At 36.8% G+C, this 23,556-nt stretch overlaps 1 protein-coding gene and 1 long non-coding RNA gene across 2 annotated transcripts; one reads left to right on the forward strand and one right to left on the reverse strand.

Annotated features, from left to right (window-relative positions):
• Positions 1-1,818: 1,818 nt before the first annotated feature.
• On the reverse strand, positions 1,819-4,801 carry LOC123550970 (uncharacterized). Its single transcript, XR_006686305.2, has 3 exons — positions 4,683-4,801; positions 3,616-3,706; positions 1,819-1,973 (listed from the first exon to the last, which is right to left on the reverse strand). It is a non-coding gene; the product is annotated as an uncharacterized LOC123550970 (long non-coding RNA).
• Positions 4,802-11,664: 6,863 nt separating this feature from the next.
• Positions 11,665-17,183, forward strand: LOC123553196 (complement C1q-like protein 4). Its single transcript, XM_053542377.1, has 2 exons — positions 11,665-12,112; positions 16,307-17,183. Exons 1-2 carry the CDS (start codon positions 11,779-11,781, stop codon positions 16,720-16,722), a joined length of 750 nt encoding a protein of 249 aa, XP_053398352.1. The 5' UTR covers positions 11,665-11,778; the 3' UTR covers positions 16,723-17,183.
• The last annotated feature ends 6,373 nt before the right edge of the window (positions 17,184-23,556 follow it).

Consider the following 23,556-nt stretch of genomic DNA (forward strand, 5'->3'; position numbering starts at 1 on the left):
GTCTCATTAAACGTTCATTTTCTTATCTGAATAGAGAAACTCTATTAATTCTATACAAAACACTTGTTAGACCAATTCTGGACTATGGTAACGTTATATGGTACCCGACACTGAAAAAGGACATTAGGATGATTGAAAATGTTCAGAGAAGAATCACCAAGATTTTACCTGAGTTGTACAATCTTTGTTATGAAGATAGGTTAAAAGAATTGAAATTGTCCACATTATTACATAGAAGAAACCGCATGGACTTAATACAAGTTTTTAAAATCATAGAAAATATTGATGACATTCCTATGGATGGTATGCTTGAATTTGCAGACAATCAAACCCGAGGTCATAATAAAAAGTTGACAAAACCCAGATGTTTGAAAACGTTTCGTCTTAGATCATTCTGTGTTCGTACAATTGATATGTGGAACAGTTTGCCTGACAATATTATCAGTGCTAATAATGTATTACAATTCAAGACACGGTTAGATAGATATCATGGTGATACTAGATTTGATACCAGTAATATTTATTAATCAACCATCATTATTACTCTACTGTTAACAACCATTTTACACCGGAAGTGTACTAGTAATTTGGTAGAAAAACTTTAATAGACGTAGAAGACGAGTTCCAGGACTCAAGAAGATTCTACAAGACCAATACAAGTTCCAATACAAGAAAGTGCCATTATTAAACATTAAATTCAACCAAAATTATCTTTCTCGGTTGGTCGGTGGATTGGATGACTAGGATTATTTGAGTGAAGTTTCAGACTAACACTTAAAATGGTTACTGAGAGCTTGCACGCAAATCGTTGATCAAGGTATGACGCCGACGCCGACGGCGATGTTATCGCCGACACCCAGGTGAATATAATTCTTTTACTACTTTCGAATAGTCGAGCAAACCCAAAAATGAAAGAAAGAACAAAACAAAAAACAACAACAAACTTTCAAAGACACTTTATTTCTTTATTGTTTATTATAGTGTTACATCTATAAATCAAAATCATATTGATGTGTTATACTTATCTATAAATCAAAATTTAAAGATAATACAATACTGTACAAATGTATATTACATCTTCTGAATACCCCATCGTTTGTTTCATACTTAAAGCAAAAAAAATCATAACACTGAAATATATCATCACAATACTATATATATAGAACAGAATTGTTCGTTATTATAATCTTATATGTGCCATTGCTGAAGGTCAGACACTCCTATTACTTTTTCCACAGACTTCCATTATAAGAAATGACCCTGACACATGCCCCAAAATTGAGAAATGACCATTAAAATGTGATTCTTTCAGTAAGACAGCATTTCAGACACATAAAAATAGCAATTTTATATAGGCGTATCCGATTCGTTTTCTTACAATTTTTCATCAGACAAACCTACCCCCTTTCTTGAATGGCATTTAGAGGCAAAATGCCCACTGACACCTACTATTCTGTATTTACTATTCTAAATACAGAATAGTAAAGTCAACCATTCAGCCAGGCACTAGTAAAATATTCCAAATTTCACAGAAAATATTATATTGCTTGATTTTGACACAAATTTTATGATTGTAAACGTAACATTTTTATCCAATCAGCTTACGTCTCATTGAATCTTACACTTTTTTCAACCAATCCAAAGCCGGCTTGTAATAACAATCTCTGGCCTGAATGTATTAGAAAAGTGGTCTAAAATGGCGTAAGGCGTAAGGCCAGAGCACTTAACCGGATGAGAAGTTGAACCTAATGACACTCAGATTGTAAAATCATTATCGGGAATAATATCTACATGAAAGGATGAACAACAGACACAATACCAAAGAATATTCATTTATATATAAACAATTCATTAAGTGGAAGGACAGGTACAATCTGTTGGTGTGATTGTCTGAAATTTGTAGCAATCACCCGGGCAACAGTAATCTAACATTCCACATGATGTGCAGTCCTTTCCCCTCAAACAAGGAATTCCTGGAAAAAAAAGAGAAAAATAAATACTTTTTGATATTACTGGCATGTTAATTTTGAGTATTTTCTTTATTTACACAAGACATACACAAGATAAAGATCCAGTGTTTTCGGCACATTGTACGTCATAAGCCAAAAGTGAAAAAACAACAACAGAATTTACTCATTGCTCACTAAATTAACGAGTTGCGTAAAATGTGCATATACCGTCCAGAAACCTCTTCGCTTGGGTTTTGGATATTTTCAGTCACTTCTTTTATAATAGTTATGATAATCAAATACGGGTATATTGGATACAGGCTAACGGATACTGGCGTAATTATGGAGCGTAAATACCGGACACTAGACTGCAATTTGTAATCGGGTGGCTACGGACACTTGTTCGATATGTAAAGGGGTGGCTACCGGACACTTGCGCGGTATGTGGAGGGGTGGCTATCGGACACATGTGCGATATGTGGAGGGGTTTGCTAACGGACACTTATGCGATATGTGAAAAGGGGTGGCTACCGGACACTTGCGCGATATGTGGAGGGGTGGCTACCGGACACTTGCGCGATATGTGAAGGGGTGGCTACCGGACACTTGTGCGATACGTGAAGGAGTGACTACCGGACACTTGCGCGATATGTGAAGGGGTGGATACCGGACACTTGCGCGATATGTGAAGGGGTGGCTACCGAACACTTGTGTGGTATGTGGAGGGGTGGCTACCGGACACTTGCGCGATATGTGATAGGGTGGCTATGGACACTTGTTCGATATGTGAAGGGGTTGTTACGGACACTTGCGCGATATGTGAAGGGGTGGCTACCGGACACTTGCGCGATATGTGATAGGGTGGCTATGGACACTTGTTCGATATGTGAAGGGGTTGTTACGGATACTTGCGCGATATGTAAAGGGGTGGCTACCGGACACTTGCGCAATATGTGAAGGGGTGGTTACGGACACTTGCGCGATATATGAAGGGGTGGTTACGGACACTTGCGCGATATGTGAAGGGATGGCTACGGACACTTGTGCGGTATGTGGAGGGGTGGCTACCGGACACATGTGTGATATGTGAAGGGTTGGCTACCGTACACGTATGCGATATGTGGAGGGGTGGCTACCGGGCACGTGTGATATGTTGTGGGGTGGCTATCGGACACGTGTGATATGTAAAAGGGTGGCTACTGGACACGTGTGATATGTGAAGGGGTCATTACCAGACACGTGTGATATGTGGAGGGGTGGCTATCGGACACGTGTGATATGTGGAGGGGTGGCTATCGGACACGTGTGATATGTGGAGGGGTGGCTATCGGACACGTGTGATATGTGGAGGGGTGGCTATCGGACACGTGTGGTATGTGGAAGGGTGTCTACCGGACACGTGTGATATGTGGAGGGTCGGCTATCGGACACATGCGATTTGTGGAAGGGTGTCTATCATACACTTGTGAAATGTGGAAGAGTAGTTGCCGGATACTTGTGAAATATGTGGAGGGTGGCTATAGGAGACCTTCGTGATATGTTGGAAAGTGGCTATCGGATATTAGCGGGATATTTCGGAGCAACTAGTACGATATGTGGAGGAGGTACTACAGGACACTCGTATTACCAATTTAAGAGATTAGTTATCAATCTTCATTAATCTTACCATCTCTTTTTGCTTCTTCCAAGGATCTCGAACTTGCTAAAGTCACCACTGCTAACATAATCAGCATGGTACAGGTAATGGAAATCTTCATCTGAAATTATTTACAAATATTAGGACTTTAATGTATTTATTCTAAATCGAATAGATATTTCTCTATTCTCCATTAGTATGTAGCAAAATACTTCAAAAAACGATCGGGACAATAATGAAGGTCAAAATCAAATTTTATGATTAAGACCTGTTCAGTAACCCTATAAAATATCTTTTCCAATATAGTTTAGAAAAATTGTAAAATTGATTCTGCAATATTTCAATTATTTGCCTCTAAGAATGTAAATTATACTTTTACTGGTACAATTACGTTTTTATTGCAAACAGCGTCCGATAACCTGGCAGTATTCATACAATTCAGTCATACATGTTCAAACTTTAATTTTTTTATTTGTACAATTAATAAAATAACATGGATATAATAAGACCAAGTTGTGGCATTTTATAACAACTGTTCCTAAATGTGGCACTTTGTTCAAAGAACTAACGTACAATCTGCATTGTTGAAGAAATTCTATGCGCATCTTTCACTAAAATAATTTGAGCCGCGCCATGAGAAAACCAATATAGTGGTTTTGCGACCAGCATGGATCCAGACCAGCCTGCCCAGTCTGGTCAGGATCCATGCTATTCGCTAACGGTTTCTCTAGTTGGAATAGACTATGAAAGTGAACAGCATAGATCCTGACCAGACTGCGCGAATGCGCAGGCTGGTCTGGATCCATGCTGGTCGCAAAACCACTATGTAGGGTTTCTCATGGCGAGGCTCGATTATTAATTTTAAATGCAGAAAATTCTCATCAAATTTTCCCAGCACAAAACCACTTCCTCGGTGATGCAAATGTAAGTCATAAATAGTATTCGCAGCCGCTTCTTTTTTCAAGTATTAACTCCTTTGCAATGTAAACTAATAGAAAATGCACTTGATGCCTTTCAAAGTTGTGAATCAGTGTTGGAAGAAAACTTTTTAAATACAACGGAAACTTTAATCCCAACAATACAAACAAGTGCATTACCTTCTTTTCCTTGCTAGTGAAGTGGTCTGTCTAACACTAAATATCTTTTTGCAGAATGGCACAAACTACTTGCCGAATCACAGATATATATATATATATATATATAAATCTAGTGCCCCGGCATATCTTTTAACTCAGTCTTATAATTAGATATACTTGAGAATGTTGCCAGGTTCGTAACAGACACGATAAGAGAGAGTGTATAATGTGTGCCGTCCTTCATTGTGTCCTAAAAGGCTCCTTACATATAAGGGATAGTAAAATACAAACGACATTGTAGGTGGAAGGTCAGTAATTCAAATCCTTACTTTGTTCCATATGAAAAACGACAACTTCAGGTCGTCTCTATGTATCTTTATAGAATATCACTTTTTCCAACACCTATTTTTCATGAAAGTTCTATCATAAATTAACGGAAAAAATGAAAAGGAAACATGTGGTTGAATAGTTTCTAGAGAAATGCATGTCGGTATTGGTCTGCAACCCTAAAAATGGCGCATATTTGCTCTTGCCCGCACAATAAACCCCTGCTTTCAGTTTCGATCTGCAAAACTTGCCATGTGGGGTGTATTAAATGAAAACCGTCTGAATGTGTTCTTGCAATGCAAAAGTGTGATTAAAGCCCTCGTAGCGCAAAATGAGAAAATTAGGAACTATTTACATTGGACTTTTCGGAAGCACATTTTCGACCGAATCACTGACCTAATTCATGTATCAGATGCGTATCTTCAGTACTTTCATATGGTGGATTAGGTTACATAATTCCAGATCAGCAGTCACAATTAGTTTAATAGCAATATATTCTTTTTGATAGCCTTGTGATATAGCGCCCGCATCCAGAGCGGAAGGACGTGGGTTCGGTTCCTAGACGCGTCTTACCAAGACGTGAAAAGTGGTACTAGTAGTTTCTTCGCTTGGCGCTAAGCATTAACAGCAGGATCGTTCTACGAGTGTCTGTTGGTGTAAAGTGACCGGGTAAGTACTAGAAGCTTCCGCTCAACATTATGAGTATAGGGCCAGGACTGGTCAGCCATTTGTGAGTATAATGTGACTGGATAAGTACAAGTAGCTTCCGCTTAACATTTTGAGTATAGTGCTGGGACTGGTTAGCCTGGTGTCAGTATAATGTGACTGGGTAAGTACTAGTAGCTTCCGCTCAACATTATGAGTATAGAGCTAGGACTGGTCAGCCCGGTGTCAGTATAATGTGACTGGATAAGTACTAGTAGCTTCCGCTCAACATTATGAGTATAGTGCTAGGACTGGTCAGCCCGGTGTCAGTATAATGTGACTGGATAAGAACTAGTAGCTTCCGCTCAACATTATGAGTATAGAGCAAGGACTGGTTAGCCCGGTGTCAGTATAATGTGACTGGATAAGTACTAGTAATTTCCGCTCAACATTATGAGTATAGAGCCAGGACTGGTCAGCCCGGTGTTAGTATAATGTGACTGGGTAAGTACTAGTAGCTTCCGCTCAACATTATGAGTATAGTGCTAGGACTGGTCAGCCCGGTGTTAGTATAATGTGACTGGATAAGTACTAGTAGCTTCCGCTCAACATTATGAGTATAGTGCTAGGACTGGTCAGCCCGGTGTTAGTATAATGTGACTGGATAAGTACTAGTAGCTTCCGCTCAACATTATGAGTATAGTGCTAGGACTGGTTAGCCCGGTGTTAGTATAATGTGACTGGGTAAGTACTAGTAGCTTCCGCTCAACATTATGAGTATAGAGCCAGGACTGGTCAGCCCGGTGTCAGTATAATGTGACTGGATAAGTACAAGTAGCTTCCGCTCAACATTATGAGTATAGAGCTAGGACTGGTCAGCCTGGTGTCAGTATAATGTGACTGGATAAGTACTAGTAGCTTTCGCTCAACATTATGAGAATAGAGCTAGGAATGGTCAGCCCGGTGTCAGTATAATGTGACTGGATAAGTACTAGTAGCTTTCGCTCAACATTATGAGTATAGAGCTAGGCCTGGTCAGCCCGGTGTCAGTATAATGTGACTGGATAAGTACTAGTAGCTTCCGCTCAACATTAGGAGTATAGTGCTAGGACTGGTCAGCCCGGTGTCAGTATAATGTGACTGGATAAGTACTAGTAGCTTCCGCTCAACATTATGTGTATAGTGCTAGGACTGGTCAGCCCAGTGTCAGTATAATGTGACTGGGTAAGTACTAGTAGCTTCCGCTCAACATTATGGGTATAGCGCTGAGACTGGTTAGCCCGGTGTTAGTATAATGTGACTGGGTAAGTACTAGTAGCTTCCGCTCAACATTATGTGTATAGTGCTAGGACTGGTCAGCCCGGTGTCAGTATAATGTGACTGGATAAGTACTAGTAGCTTCCGCTCAACATTATGAGTATAGAGCTAGGACTGGTCAGCCCGGTGTCAGTATAATGTGACTGGATAAGTACTAGTGGCTTCCGCTCAACATTATGTGTAGAGTGCTAGAACTGGTCAGCCCGGTGTCAGTATAATGTGACTGGGTATGTACTAGTAGCTTCCGCTCAACATTATGGGTATAGCGCTGAGACTGGTTAGCCCGGTGTTAGTATAATGTGACTGGGTAAGTACTAGTAGCGTCCGCTCAACATTATGAGTATAGCGCTGAGACTGGTTAGCCCGGTGTTAGTATAATGCGACTGGGTAAGTACTAGTAGCTTCCGCTCAACATTATGAGTATAAATGCTAGGACTGGTCAGCCCGGTGTTAGTATAATGTGACTGGGTAAGTACTAGTAGCGTCCGCTCAACATTATGAGTATAGTGCTAGGACTGGTCGGCCCGGTGTCAGTATAATGTGACTGGGTAAGTACTAGTAGCTTCCGCTCAACATTATGAGTATAGAGCCAGGACTGGTCAGCCCGGTGTCAGTATAATGTGACTGGGTAAGTACTAGTAGCTTCCGCTCAACATTATGGGTATAGCGCTGAGACTGGTCAGCCCGGTGTCAGTATAATGTGACTGGATAAGTACTAGTAGCTTCCGCTCAACATTATGAGTATAGAGCTAGGACTGGTCAGCCCGGTGTCAGTATAATGTGACTGGATAAGTACTAGTGGCTTCCGCTCAACATTATGTGTAGAGTGCTAGAACTGGTCAGCCCGGTGTCAGTATAATGTGACTGGGTATGTACTAGTAGCTTCCGCTCAACATTATGGGTATAGCGCTGAGACTGGTTAGCCCGGTGTTAGTATAATGTGACTGGGTAAGTACTAGTAGCGTCCGCTCAACATTATGAGTATAGCGCTGAGACTGGTTAGCCCGGTGTTAGTATAATGCGACTGGGTAAGTACTAGTAGCTTCCGCTCAACATTATGAGTATAAATGCTAGGACTGGTCAGCCCGGTGTCAGTATAATGCGACTGGGTAAGTACTAGTAGCTTCCGCTCAACATTATGAGTATAAATGCTAGGACTGGTCAGCCCGACGTTAGTATAATGTGACTAGGTAAGTACTAGTAGCTTCCGCTCAACATCATGAGTATAATGCTAGGACTGGTCAGCCTATTGTTAGTATAACGTGACTGTGTTCGGTAACATGTCATATGTCTACGGCGTGACATTCCAATGAGGCAGCACTATTGAGATGGACAATGCGCTCACTGTTACAAGCAGATACCTTCGTTTATATGTCTAAAGACACACACACATTCAATGCAATGTTGTAAGTCTGCATTTTTAAGGCCACATAGAGATTAAAATGCAGTTACCCCATTCGGGGGAACTTCAAAAGGTTTTGTCATTTGGCATGGATATCTAAAGACTAGCGTTCTGTAAAAATAGCATTTAAGGTCCCCAACTCCCATCACCGCAACAACATTTTGAAGTCTGATTAAGCAATCGTGAAATGCTGCTACATATAATCCGTTTGGTAACCGTTTGTGGCACTGGTATAAAGTAATGTCCAACAATAAAGGACTCCTTCTCAAAGAGCATAATTTTAAGCTTTGAAAAAAGTCGCATGGGCTCAGATTTTTTAGTACGGATGTTGATTGACAACATGTACACTTTCAGATATACTGTAATATTCTCACACGCCATTTTGTCACGAATAAGGCATACACTTGACCGCCCTTTGCTAGGACGCTCTTACCGTATTTTGTTTTACTTGTTCACTACAGTGTTCTATAAAAAGAATTGACTGTATGATAAGTCCATTCAGCTAAAGTTAGAGAACGTGGCTAACAATAAATTGTTCGTTTTGCAAAACATAAGCGTTTCATTCTTATCGTTTCTTATCAACTTTTCTTATGTACCGGCCTGGAGTTTCCAGCGATTTTACCGGTGTTGGAAAATTAATCTTCCGTGATGCGTGATGACCCTCGTCGTACTGTCTATGTCGTATAATGAACCTCACACGAGTGGAAGTTATTTGCAATGATTAGTATTGTTACGTAAAAGCAGATTAAAATCAAATGCCTATATATTTCTTGTTTGTTATTACATACTTTTTCACCTATATTAAAAAAAAAAACAAAAAAAAAAAAAACAACATTTTTGTCTCTGGATTGCCAGAATATTTTTAAAATACACCCACCTTGCTCTTATTCATAACGGAATGAATAATAATTCAGAAGCCATTTAAGAAATGAAATGATTTTTTCGGCGTTCAATCGAAATAAACGACAGAATACAGATTAATAACCTCTACCGAATCTGTTTAGATTATGTCTTTTGTTATACGTACATGTTTGTTTCCCCTTATCCAAATCCTTACTTACTGAAGTTATATGCATATTTGTTTACTTTCTTTTTATTGTATGCAAGGACACTGCTGTCAGATTATTAGGTTATTTAACATTGTTCAGTACAATACGGAGCTATATTTGGACGAGTACACAGCTGAGAAAACCATATTGGACGAGCCGCTAGGCGAGTTCAATATGGTTTTCTCAGCTGGGTACGAGTCCAAATATATCTCGTATTGTACAGTACAATGTTAAATAACCTTTTTATTCTATATCTATTTTATCTTACTATAATAATAGTTTAAATTAAAAATGTTTCACTGAATATTGTATTCACTGCCTTTTCTAGTTTTTCCCAGCTTGGTATGAGTGCAAATATATATTATACAGAACAATGTTAGACCTTAAATAACCTTTTTATTCTATATTTATTTCACTTCATACGTAATATACGTAATTCATTGAATGTTGTTTTTTCTGCGTATTGTCATTAAAAAAGTATTGGTGCAACCTCCCTACAACAGCTATTTGGCGATTTGGTTGGTAATAATACTTGGCTGAGATATTATATGCCAACAAACATTGTCAGCAAGTTTGGTGAAGAGTGGATGAAAACTATTCGGCTTAAAAGAGCAGACAAGGCTAAATTCCCCGTTTTTTTGGACTATAATCAAAGAGTGCCTGGTACAATTTGGCTTGTTATCGAAGTTGGCCGAGATGTAATGCCCACAAACGTTGTCAGCAAGTTTGGTGAATATCCGACCAAAACTGAATTATAGAGCAGACATGTTTTGGATGCTGACCGCCCGTCCGTTGCCATTCATAATCTTCTCCATTTTGTTTCTTAACCGTTAAATAAAAACTGCTGAGGTAGCTATTCAGACAGTCAGGGCTGATACCAATTTCTAGGTTTCGTCCGGAACGGCTTCTTTAAGCGACTTTTTAAATATTCCAACATCTTATGATCCTTTTTACTGTAGTTTTAAGTTTTTGATTATTAACGAACGTTTTAATATCTAAATCAGATAGCATTGTTATCCCTTGAATCGTTTTTGTGTGTTGTAAACAAAAAAAACAAACTCAAATTAAATCCAGATTCAAACCCTGTACATAGAGCGCCTACTTCATCCGATTTACATTCGGAACATTTTCACGCGTTTCGGGCTTTATCGTATGTTTAACATGGGACTGTTGAACCGTCCAAATACAGAAAATACAGGATTTTTTTGTACGCGCGTGCGTCCAAATACAGAAAATACAGGATTTTTGTACGCACGTGCATCCAAATACCGTAATATATTGTACGGTCACGTGTTGCAAATGAACGTTCGCGATTGGATAGATAAAATAGGTATAGAATAATATACTTTATTAGATGTTTTTCAGTGAATTATCAAAATATAAGAGTAAAATATATCTGGTAATTTTTACAGTGAAAAACAATCAAATATAATTTTTCACTGGTAAGAAAATAAAAATTGAGTAAAGTTAGTCAAAACATGAAGTGAAAAGACAGTTTGTTTGTTTTACATTTAACATCATAAGAGCCGCACCATGAGAAAACCAACATAGTGCATTTGCAACCAGCATGGATCCAGACCAGCCTGCGCATCCGCGAAGTCTGGTCAGGATCTATGCTGTTCGCTTTCAAAACCTAATTGCAATTAGAGAAACCGTTAGCGAACAGAATGGATCCTGACCAGACTGCGCGGATGCGGAGGCTTGTCTGGATCCATGCTGGTGGCTGATGTACGTGTACTATGTTGGTGCTCATCTTTCACTCATGAAGACTATATCTTATATTTTCACTCGTGGCTATGCCTATCCTGAAATAGTTCGTATGTGTTCACTGGCAAAAGATAATTCAGTCTTATACTGTTGAATAACGGCGTTAAACCGAAAACAAACAAACAAATACACTGAAACAAACAAATATTCTCTATGTGACCATGAACTTTAATTTTATTATAAAATTGTATGCAAAATAAGAGAGAGAGTATCTCTACAAGTTTCTGAAGCATGTTCTGTTTATACGGTTGCCACGATAAAGCATCTAATCTTGACCTCACAAATTTGACCTGTGAAATACAAATATCAACCAGATGCCATTATATTTCTAAAAGTTGGAAAACATGCTCATTTGCTAGTAATTGTAAATTAGGCTTGTAATTCGTACTAGCTGTTATTCAGAATTCTATTGATGTTTTGCATTATGTTACTCGTCTGTATTAATTTTCAAAATGATCAAAAAGCGTAAATTATATAAATTATTTGCAAAAGCAGATTGCTTTTGAAACATATCCTGTTTCGATAAACTCTGAATCTCTGTTAGAATTGCAAACTTTCTTCTTTGTAACAAGTATTTTCTATGGAACTACACGTCAGTTAAATATTCACAATGTTTAACTTCAAAATTTACACCTATTTGCTTTTCTTAGTATTGTTTTACGTCGAATGTCGATCTGCTCCTGAACCACTATGTTCAAAGTTTTCATACGATGAACAATTGCTCGAAAAGATGGTACGCGTCGAATTTAATGTGAATAATATGGAGAAAAATATGCTAGAGACTGAGCAAAATATGCGGGAGACAGAGCAAAATATGAAAGAAACAGAGAAGAACATGCTGGAGACACAGAGAGGTATGCTGGAGACGCAGAAGAATATGCTGAAGTCTCTGAATGAGATTGAAGATAAGATAAAAGTGTTGGAACAGAAAGAGGCACCGGCAGGTAATTAATCTAAAATAAATATTTTTATTTGCGAGCAGTATCTTTTCCCTTGAAAGTATGATTTCTAGGAAAAGGACGACGGAGCAGGTAGCCGTAGGGAAAGGGTATTCCTTTTAAAAACTTTTGTTTGCAATTACACTTAACTTACCGAACGCTTAATCAAAAGTAATTCGAATTTTGAACATTTACCTAAATATCTAAAACTTGCTTGAAATATAAAGGGAGAGCAGCGTAAACAGCTCCAGTAATCATGTTATACAACTAGGAAACCTATGGTGGCTGATTTCTGCCATTTCGTGTGTTCGTGTCGGCGAGGCGAAATGTCGAAGTAACGAAAATACGAGAGGTCGGAATAATGCATATTTGTTCGTGTCGGCGGGTCGAAATGTCGAAGACACGAACTTTGAACACGAAAGTCGAAAACTGCTTATTTGTCGTGTGTTCGCCTTTCGACTTTCGAGGCGAATTTACGAAGTAACGAAACATTGAAGGCGAAATAACGAAATTCCAGAGGCGAACAAACGAACTTTTGTATTAATCAATTTTTTCGTGTCGGCGAGTATCAAAACTTCGTTTTGTCGCCCTTCTTTTGTCGTGTCTTCGTGTGTTCGCCTCGAAAGTCGAAAGGCGAACACACGACAAATAAGCAGTTTTCGACCTTTCGACCTTTCGTTACTTCGACCCGCCGACATGAACACACGACAAACGTGCACTTTCGTCCTTTCGTGTATTCGCCTTCCGGTAGGCATGCGCATAACAATTACACATATGCTGCTGAAATGAATATGCTATCTAGATAATGTGTTTTACCATTTATAAAATAATATTCGTCCTAAAACGAAAGATAACGATTTATATTCCATAGAGATGTCATTGTGTAGATATTTTATCACTAGTATTAATTTGTACATACATTAAGCTTCTGTCAGTACTACGGGGCATAATATTACGCCGACCTGAACTTTGAATGCTATCTAGATAATGTGTATTACCATTTATACAAAAAGTCTTCTCAATTTATGAGAGAAAATGCTTCATATGCAATAAAACATGTCACTCTTCAAGTATTTCAGTTCTGGTATTAAATTCATATATAATTACGCCCCATTTTGCCCCATTATTAAAGTGTATTAAGGCAGACCCTACACGAAACATTTGTCGTGTGTTCGTGTCGGCGGGTCGAAGTAACGAAAGGTCGAAAATAGCTCAATTTTCGTGTGTTCGCCTTTCGCCTTCCGAGGCGAATACACGAAGTAACGAAACATTGAAGGCGAAATAATGAAGTTTTAATACCCGCCGATACGAAAAGTGATTAATACAAAAGTTCGTGTGTTCGCTTCTGAAATTTTGTTATTTCGCCTTCAATGTTTCGTTACTTCGTAAATTCGCCTCGAAAGTCGAAAGGCGAACACACGACAAATAAGCATTATTTCGACCTTTCGTGTTTTCGTTACTTCGACATTTCGCCTCGCCGACACGAACACACGAAATGACAGAAATCAGCCACCATAGAAACCTGATGTAAGTATGACACAGTTTCTAACTGCAAATATCAAATTTTTGAGGCCGCATAGGGATAAATGTTTCTTGCCATAAATATTTGTAAATTAGAACACTTTGTTTCACCATCGGTTTCAGATAAACATACAAGCAATATACATTTATTGTGTTCATCACTGTTTTCATTTACTTTGAATAATAACAAAATATTTGCCTGTGAAATTTATCGAGCAAAGTTGTGCAATGGTTGTATCCAATTTCAGTCAGTAAATCCAGTATCTTCATGAGAAAAGAATGTATAATTAAATGGGTATAATTTGAATGAACTGATTTTGTTTGTTTTTGGATCTGGGCCGTTTTCAACAGTATTTCAGTTATGCAACGGCGGGCAACGGTTAACCTAACCAGATTTACTGGTTCTGTACCAGACTTACCTCTCCGGCCAACGTCTCCACAAGAATCAGAGGTGGAGGACGAATGATTTCAGATACAATGTCTTTTATCAAATATTCATAGAAAACATACTGCTCGCCCCGGGATCGAACTCACGACAACTGCACTCTCCCTATAGAACTAAACTAGTGGGATATGCAGGCTATCTTTAATTTAGATCTTTGTTAATTATTAAACACTTTAATGTATGCTCCCTTAAAAAAGAACTATTACATGATAATTGAGTTTAACTTCTCTGGTATTCATTAAATGCTCGATTTAAAGCGTATTCCCTATACTGGCAATGTTTTCAGATAAAACGTAAAGATGATCACTCGCCGCGCTCGGGGATCGAAATCGTGACCTCGCTGTTCAAAGTAGTTAACTAGTTTATTTACCTTGATGAAACATTCTCTATCTAAGAAAAAAAAAAGAACAAAATACTCACAGACCCTTGGGACTCTTGTAGTCAAAGTAAATATTTTCCTTTGTTTAAAACGTTAGTGTAGAATTATTTCTAACCTTTAAATATTCTACTTAAATACAAACGTAAGTGTACTTTAAGTTCAGGTCAAGAAAAATAGTAGCAATACTTTTATTTCAAACAAAGATTTGTGCCCAGGAAATTATTTGAAGATAGTGTAGAATTTATTTGTTATATTAAGATTCTGAACGTTACTTCCCTTTGTTTTTATATGTCGTTTGCATGTCATTGTAAACAAAAGACCTTACTGTCACAATTCTTTCTTGAAAGTGAGTACAGTGCATTTTCAGTTCCAATCGATTGAATATGATTAATCAATAGAGCTTAGATCTACAATCTGAATCCATATACATGTAGATTATTTTGCGATCATGTAGAGGTTACTACATGTATTTTGCTGAGTAACGTAATTTTGTTGGAGTGTGGGATAGATTGATAATATCAATTATTGTAGAAATTTCCGTGGCTTGCAGACAGACATTTTCATATATTAAAATTGAATATATCAGCCACTAATCATATACAACAGCGCCACCACTACTGTATAGCGCCACCACTTGAATGATAGCGCCACCACTTTAAAAAAAAATCGTGTTTTTACTTTTTACTGTGTTTTTCGTAATTCTTTGGTGTATGGGAATACGTGTAATTCATTTCTACACAATTTGCATGCGCAGGTATGTTCTTACAGTGTGTCTAATCATCGGAATGGTGTTCGAATACTGGCCGATATGAAAATATGCCACTGTCAAATTCGGGAGAAAAGCTCCTGGCACCACAATTTGCATAATATTTTAATGAAATTACGGCCAACCTGTTGTAAAAGCGTTGTTACACGGAACTACATTCTCCGATTTTCGAAAAAAGTTCTATCAATGAAAATATAAGATAAAATATAAATTTTACTCACTTGTTTACAAGTAGAAACGGGCGATAGCTGCACCACGGAAATGTTGATAGCTCTTTTCCTTATCACCACAATTTGGTGGTGGCGCTAGCGTTTAGTAGCCGTGTAACTGGGCGGTCATATACCTTGCAAAGTCAACATAACGATCTTATTCCATCTTTGATAATGGTTTTAAGTCATTTAAAATAAACAGTCGTTTATCTTGTTCACAAAATGGCATACCAATTAACTGCAGCAATATTTTTCTTCATTTGTAATCAGTTTTAATATTCATATAATTTTATTAGATAAATCTTCATATTTTGACTGATAGATATATATCCGGATTTATTTTGTATATTGGTTTAATCTGTATTTATTTCCACAATTATAATTATAGTTACAAACATGGGTAGTACATTTTAGTTAACAAAGTTTGATAAAAACATACATCAATCAAAATAGTACAAACAAAGAAAGAAAATATGTTTTGACTCCTGAAAACCATACTGTCAGTGAGTTCTATTCGGTTGTTACTTGAATACGTAATGTTTATTCGGTTACCTACTTTGCTATTACTCATACTACTATACTATTTTCAACTTGTACAACAAATGTAACTTCGACAAATGTGCCGACATCCAAACGGCCAATTACTATTTAATCTTCTTCATATCCATCTGATTATATACCGGAAAAATGGGTCGTTCGTACAACCCTTACTTAAGTCGTTTGAAATGCTATTTCAGTTCAATGACGGGAAAATATCATTTGATAACAAAATGCTTTTAAATAGTCTTGCACTTTTTCGCAAATCGTTTTATGCCAACGCAATAACATAGACATCAGTTCTTACAGAAGAATACGCCGTAGAGTCTCCTTTATTTTTCAGGTAAGGATGTCGTAGCCTTCCATGCATACAAAGCTGCGGATAAGACATTGGCTAATAACCAAGTTATTGTGTTCACCAAGGTTATTATGAATGAAGGCGACGGTTACTCTAGTAGCAACGGGTATTTCACTGCACCCATAAGTGGCATCTTCTATTTCAATGCCCATCTATGTGTCCAAAATGGGAAGAGTCTTGAGTACATTATCGTCGTAAATGGTCAGACACGAGCAAGTGGATTGTACAAGGCAAACGCTTCGGGCACTTGTACGTCATTCAGTGTGACAGCGCACATGCGTTCTGGAGAAAGAGCGTGGGTTACAATCGACAAAAGTGGGTCAAGCTCTTCAAGTTTGCTATATGAGGATTCTGATGACTGGAACTATTTCTCTGGTTTCCTGATCCGCCAATTGGATTAAATACATAAATCATGAAGAAAAACAGACTTGTACCCTCAACAAGTGTAATCAAGCCAATGTACAGATGGGTCTGCCTTATAACAAACTTAATTTGCATATAGTGATATGACATACAACGCATAACGTCATGTTATTAGGACAATTTTGACCTGGTGTTGCTTTGTGCATCAACAGGAGAATGATAATAAAACACTTCTTATATGCAATCTTATTTAACACATGAACTAATACTTTGACCCTTCAACGCAAAAACTTTCGAGTGAATATATGTTAAAATGATTAATTAAGTAATTGTTATTATCTCTCTTTTCATCAAAAATTGTGCATTTTCACCAGTAAACATTATGAAAACAACTTATTTCTTTTTATTCTACGTTCATTCGAAATAAAGGGCAAAAAGTTGAGATATAATAAATTTTCCTTTATTAGGTCAGTGACGAAATAAAATTTTGCCGGACTTATGTTTTTTTTTTTTTTTTTTTTTTTTTTTTGAAAACGACGTCATCTTGTTCTCCATCTTGTTTTGAGAACATGTACTATAGACATAATTATGTAACGATTAGGTCTCAACGATTTTTATAAACAAGTTTTTTTTATTAAGAGACCAGCACGAACTATGTATACTAGTATTTGCAATTACCACACAAGTTTTTGTAACGGAATCGCTCATGAAAACGGAAGCTGTGTCATCCAGAGCGTTTAAGAAGGACACGCCTTGTTATGGCCTGTCGATAAGATTTGTTTTAATTGCTGAGCTTAACATATAAAAACTGTTTTTCTTTTTCTGTTGGGTTTAACGTCACACCAACAAAATACTAGGTTATATGGGGACTTTCGGAGGAGGAAGACCCATAGTGCCCCTCAGGGCATTATTTCAAGCACAACCTGGGTACAACCATCAACCTTGCATAAACCAGCTGGCTGACTTTCTCACATAACAGAATTTTACAGCAAAGCGGAGACAGGCTAGTGATTCGAAGTCAGCGACCAACGGAGGCCATATCATGACTTCTAATCACTAGCCTGTCTCTGCTTTGAGTTCAAAATCTCGCTTTTTGTAAAATTCTGTCATGCGAGAAAGTCAGCCAGCTGGTTTATGGAAGGTTGATGGATTTCTTGCTATTATGTATATAGACAAGTGCGTCAAAACCCGCTGCATTAGCACAGTTGACACTGATATGAACCGTAACACAATATAAACTATAACATGCATACATGCAAGCAAACAAAATTGCACGGAAAACAAATAAAGCAAATAACAAAACAAGGCACAGCTTTGTAACTTAAAAACGTCAAATCAACTGGATGCATCTCTACAAGCACAGCTACAAATCTGTCCGCACCATATGGTTACCTGATTCAGACCGCAGAAGTGCCAGGTCAGAGGATAATTGACAAAATAAAGGAATAATATTTACTGTGTTTTCATGATTTGTATTATTTTTACCCAATCTTTTTAAAACAGTTTTACATTATCTTCACTTTGTATGTTAAAGCCATCAAGACCGAAAGCAGTTCTTGAAATTTCTTAACGATTACTAATGCTTTTTCGTTTCTATTATTTGTTTGAACATAGGTTTCACCATCTGTTCAAAAGACAGAAATAATTTGACAGTCACAATTGTTCTGATGTTTAGAAAAAGCAAGCCTATATCGGTATACTTGTTTCAATGTTGTAATTAAATTAGAACTGACATGTGAATAAAGATTGTGATTCATATTCATTGTTTACAGTATGCTTACACTCGGGATATTTCGTTGTTTCATATCCAGTCGACCTATAATTAAAGCAAGTCTGTTGTAAGTTTTATTACATTTTACACGTCATGTTGACCCCAATAGGTCAATCAGTCACCGTACAAATTGTCGTTTAGGGCGGCCTTACAGCAATCCGTTAATGCCCCAAAAGGCTAAATTCAAAATTGCCCAAGATATAAAAGAAAGTAGCAAGGTGGTGTTCACATAACTTTCACCCGGCCCACTGATCCCCCAGAATTTAATCGAACTCCAATATAACAAATGGTTACTCACCAATGAATAACCGCAAACAAGCGCAGAAAAGATGTTCGAGACAGCGTATATCCCGTATCTGGTCTCATTAAGAAAGGAAAGTGTAATGATTTTATCTTGCCGATTATCCTTTATTACATATTTTCTGAATCTGGATATTACTAATGTAGTTTTTGACAAATATCTTGTCAGCTACTCTGTACTTCCGTATTTGCTTGAAAAAAAAGCATAACTGAACAACCGAGCGGTAATGAAGTGGTCAAAAATGATACAGGCTAAATACGAGCAAACCAGATGGTTATGGTATAATCTAGACATTTTGTACTTATAGTACAGACTGAAATCTTGCAGTTATAATCGGTGATCATTTGTTTAGTTTATGACATCATGATTTGTTAATAGTTGGTTAACACCATCAATAAAATGCACAATTAATTGTGTTTTGACGGAATCACAAAACACAAAAGCTCATCTATACAAGTTATTAACTGGTTCTATTCAGAAACATTAAAGGTTCTATGTTCCATCCTCTGAAAAATCAATAAGATACTAAATTCACTCAGGGAAAGTACTAAAATAATATGTGTTAATTTAAGTAAGTCAGGGATGTGACAGTCATTATTTTTTAGTCATGTCGGAAAAAATATTAACCCGATGATCTGCATCTGACGTGTTGACAAAAAAGAAGAAAAAAAACCCAGAAACTTGAGAACGCGAGATAAATTCATGTATTTGTTTAAAGGCTGTTATGCGATGTTTTTTTTTTTGAAAACACACTGTCGTACTGCTTTTTAACATTTTTTTAACAAAATAATTTACAGAAATCCCATATAGAAAGCCGACATGGATGCGCGATGCCGTTATTTACGCTATGTCTGGACGAATGCTCTGACTTACAGACAAACCATCCAATTTATAGACACTGGTCTTAAAATTTGGCTGTCATCTTGGATGTAATCTTTTTGTTTACGTTCCAGGTTGCCAGTGTAAATATTCGTCGATAAAAACAAAACAATTTCATACAAAACTTTATGCATGAAATTATATACGGAAAAAGGTCTTGTTTATATCCTGCCTATGCCCACCGCCTAATTATCAAAGCGCTCTGGTAGAATGGAGAATGTAGAATAAAAGGATGGCGGCGGTAGAACGATATGAATGTAGGATAGAAGGATGGCGATAGGACACTATACTGTTATCCTACTATCCTTCTACTGCTTAACTATCACCTTACCACAGCTGTCTTACCAACTTCCATCCTATAGCATGAATAAAAATATGAATACCTATAACTCAGGTTTAAAACACTAAAACCTCCAGTAATAAAAGCTGTGTTAATTCAAATTTCCAGTTCTACGGAATATTTTGTTCATATTCTGCCAATGCCAATCGTCTAATTATGAAAGCGCAAAAGCAGGATGTAAATATTCCTTGATATTGAATAAAGAAGTGTTTCAAACTAAAAGTATCAGAACTGGTTTTTGGTTGCGGGTTTATCCCGCTACCAAAGTTAAAGTGTATTTCTGACAATCATATCATCTTTATTTGATTCCGAATCACATCCAAAGGATGTTCATGTGCTACACAAAATAGTCCCATTCATGAACAATGCGGATGAATTTTCAATGAACAAGCAGTTCTTATTCAACCTGTATCCACTGGCACTGACCATTTAGATTATATAAGATCTATCAATGAAAAGGTATTCCAGCCCATGGTTTCATCACAAGCTGGGTCAGGCAGAGTTCATCTTAGATATGAGGCACATTAAATTTGTATTTGTTTCTCATTCATGTATATTCATAGACTAGCATTTAAACAGAAATTAAATCTACCAAAAACCCCGCAACCATCAGACAATTCAAGACTTTGATTATTACTGTAATACTATATTTTTTGTTAATATATTCAGACTTTACATGTAAGAGTACGTCTTTTTATAGCACGTTATTTGATAAACAGCCTTCCCAGCATTAAAGTAACAAGTTTCATTTTCGGATAAAATATAGTAAATACAGTATAGTAAATATAGTATACTGCAAATACTTTATTTCCTTAACGTGTTTTTAAAGAACTGTTTTCGGCTCTTTACAGCTTCATGTTTTTACAATTTACAATTTATTTACATACATCCCATAGGTATTCGTAAGTATAACGCACGGTCTTTCAAGTGTTGCTAGTCAAGATAAATTCCAGAAATTCCAAAGCCTGGTTAAAAACAAATAAGGCCCTCCTTCAACGCCTTTTGGGCCATTCAGATTTGGCATAGATGTTGCCTATTTTAACCATGTGTTACAACAATTAGCCGGACCTAATGACAATTGAATTTCAAACTCAATATCATTATCAGATGAGCAAAAGATGTTAATTTATGAAAAATTTATTTTGACGGACAATTTGAGTAAAGTCTGTTGGTATAATTGTGTTAAATGTAGCTATTAACTTAAACGTTAATAAGAAGTCCGCATGAGGTGCAACCCTTTCCACTCAAATATGGAATTCATGAAACGAAACATATTCTTTTTATTAATGTTGTGTGTTAATGTATTTTGTTTGACAAGATTATTGAAGTATGCAATAGAAAATATGTTATTGTAATGCATGCTTTATAGCTATCGTTTTCGTGTAAATTTACAAAAATCATAATTGAAATTCTGTTGTTTTTTTTTTGAGAACAGCTTTAAATGAAAATATATAGATTTACTAAGACATATTGATACAGTAACTATGTCTTTGTAATAGAGAAATGCCTTATAACAACATCCCTCATGTTATAAAATGTAGCACGTTGGTTGGCGTAAACTCATTTTTTGACGAGGTTAAAGACATATTGGACATTTTTTTTTATATGTAAGACTTATTCTATAACTGTTTAAATTCTTATATAAACAGTAAAAGTGATATTAACCTTTTTGTATTGACTGAGAATCTAGTTTAAACTGGGATATGTATCAAAAACCATAGGTACCAATTTCGTTACGAATTTAGAGTTTTCATCATGGAGATCCACTAAAAATGTTTTTCTTTAATTAACTTTATCTTTTATTTTCATACATATTGAAAATATGTTATTTAAATTTACATTTATATATAAGGGAATTCTTCAAATGTAGAAAATCCTTCAAAAGTACAGTCCAATGATTATAGAGAATAAACGATATATGAACTTTTAGTAACACAAAACTTTTATGGCATATTACTGTTTTGCCTCGAGTTCAAAATCCAAATCTGTTACTGTCAAAATTCATCCCATTTCCTCGGGTAGTTACGGAGTGCGTCAATATTGCTTTCTTCTCCTTCAGTTGTTGAGGTTGAAGGAAATGTTAGTAGTGCAAACAATATTCATAGGATGCACTGGTGGTAGAAGTAAAGGTGCAACCTGTGAGAGAACTGCTACCTAACGGCTGGCTGCACTTTAGGCAGCTGCATGTGTGTAAAGAATTTCAGAAATGGAGTGAGATGCGCTGAATTACTAAAAACTATTTGTTTAAATATTATTTTCTATGTGTGTGTCCATTGTATTATATGTACTGTCATTTTCGTGTAATTAGCATTATATTTTTCGCCAATTTTTATTCAGGGTGCTGTGCAAGAGAACAATTATAGAGCGTCCATGAGTGAAACAGAACAAAAGGTAAATTTGACTGGGGCCAGTTTCGTTTTATGGCCCGGGTACGTTTTTTAAAAGGCTTTTACATTCAACTGGCTATTTGTGAAGTTTATTAAACTAAGGATTCCTGCGGACGAGTAATTGTTGTGTAAAATAAATGAATACGTGAATCATAATACGAGGAAGGTCGCGCAGTGTGTGCCTTTTTGGCCAATTTTGCCACAAAATTAAGTGTCCTAAAACCAGAGTTTTACTCGTTTTTATCATAAAAACAACGGAATCAGCAGGCTGAAAATGTCACATGATGAAGTACTAAGTATATGCAATATATTCGCTCTACACTTTCGTGACATTTCTCAAAATTGTATTTCTATGATTTTTCTCGTACTGGTATCAATGCAAATGTGGATTTTTTATATTTACTGTTCATTGACCACATAAAGGATAGAAAGTTGCAACTTTAAGCGAGAAAAGAAAATAACCTGACATATTTTGGAATCACGAACAGGTATATAATAAGTTAAAATATCAGACAGTAATTAATTTTTCAATAACATGCAAAAAAAGTGACAGCAATTATTTATTTTTCCTGTCTGTATGTTGTAGAGCTGGAATGTTCTGTTATATATTCAGCGTCACTGAAAAGTTACCACCCTAATGGCCCTTATATTTCAAAAATCCCATTGGGCTGTGTTAAAAGCATAACACGACTACATTTCTAACGCAGCAGAGACGTCACTCGTGTAAAGATTTGTCAAATTCGATGAACTCCATTTGAGGTACGGGCTGCACGTGCAAAATTACTTTTTCGAGCAATGTCGACATGTACGAAAATTCTATCGCAAATCATTTATCGCACTTGAAAGTTAGTCGACAGACTAAAAGGAATACGTTAAAAACCAGAATATTTTTGCTAAGAATGCCACGTTTAAGGCACGATCAACGCCATCAGGCCATTGGCATGGTTGACGCCGAACTTTCATGTCGTGAAATAGCACGTCGTATGGGCTGTTCTCACCTGACAGTCATGAAATGGGTTAGGAAACATGATCAGACAGGGTCTATGAGTAATAGACCGCGCACAGGCCATGAAAAAGTGACGTCGATATTGTATAAAAAATAAAGAGGTATATATTAAGTGGTATATTTCAAAATCTGGAGGTCAGTGCCTTTAGTGAAAAATATGTACTAACAATGCTAGAGTTAGTATTTAT

Source organism: Mercenaria mercenaria, chromosome 4 (genome assembly GCF_021730395.1).
Source record: "Mercenaria mercenaria strain notata chromosome 4, MADL_Memer_1, whole genome shotgun sequence".
NCBI lineage: Eukaryota > Metazoa > Mollusca > Bivalvia > Venerida > Veneridae > Mercenaria > Mercenaria mercenaria.

Coding starts and splice junctions, on each gene's coding strand:
- LOC123553196 (XM_053542377.1), top strand. CDS start 11,779: ATGTTTAACTTCAAAATTTACACCTATTTGCTTTTCTTAGTATTGTTT. Junction 12,113..16,306: donor ACAGAAAGAGGCACCGGCAG/GTAATTAATCTA, acceptor TTTATTTTTCAG/GTAAGGATGTCGTAGCCTTC.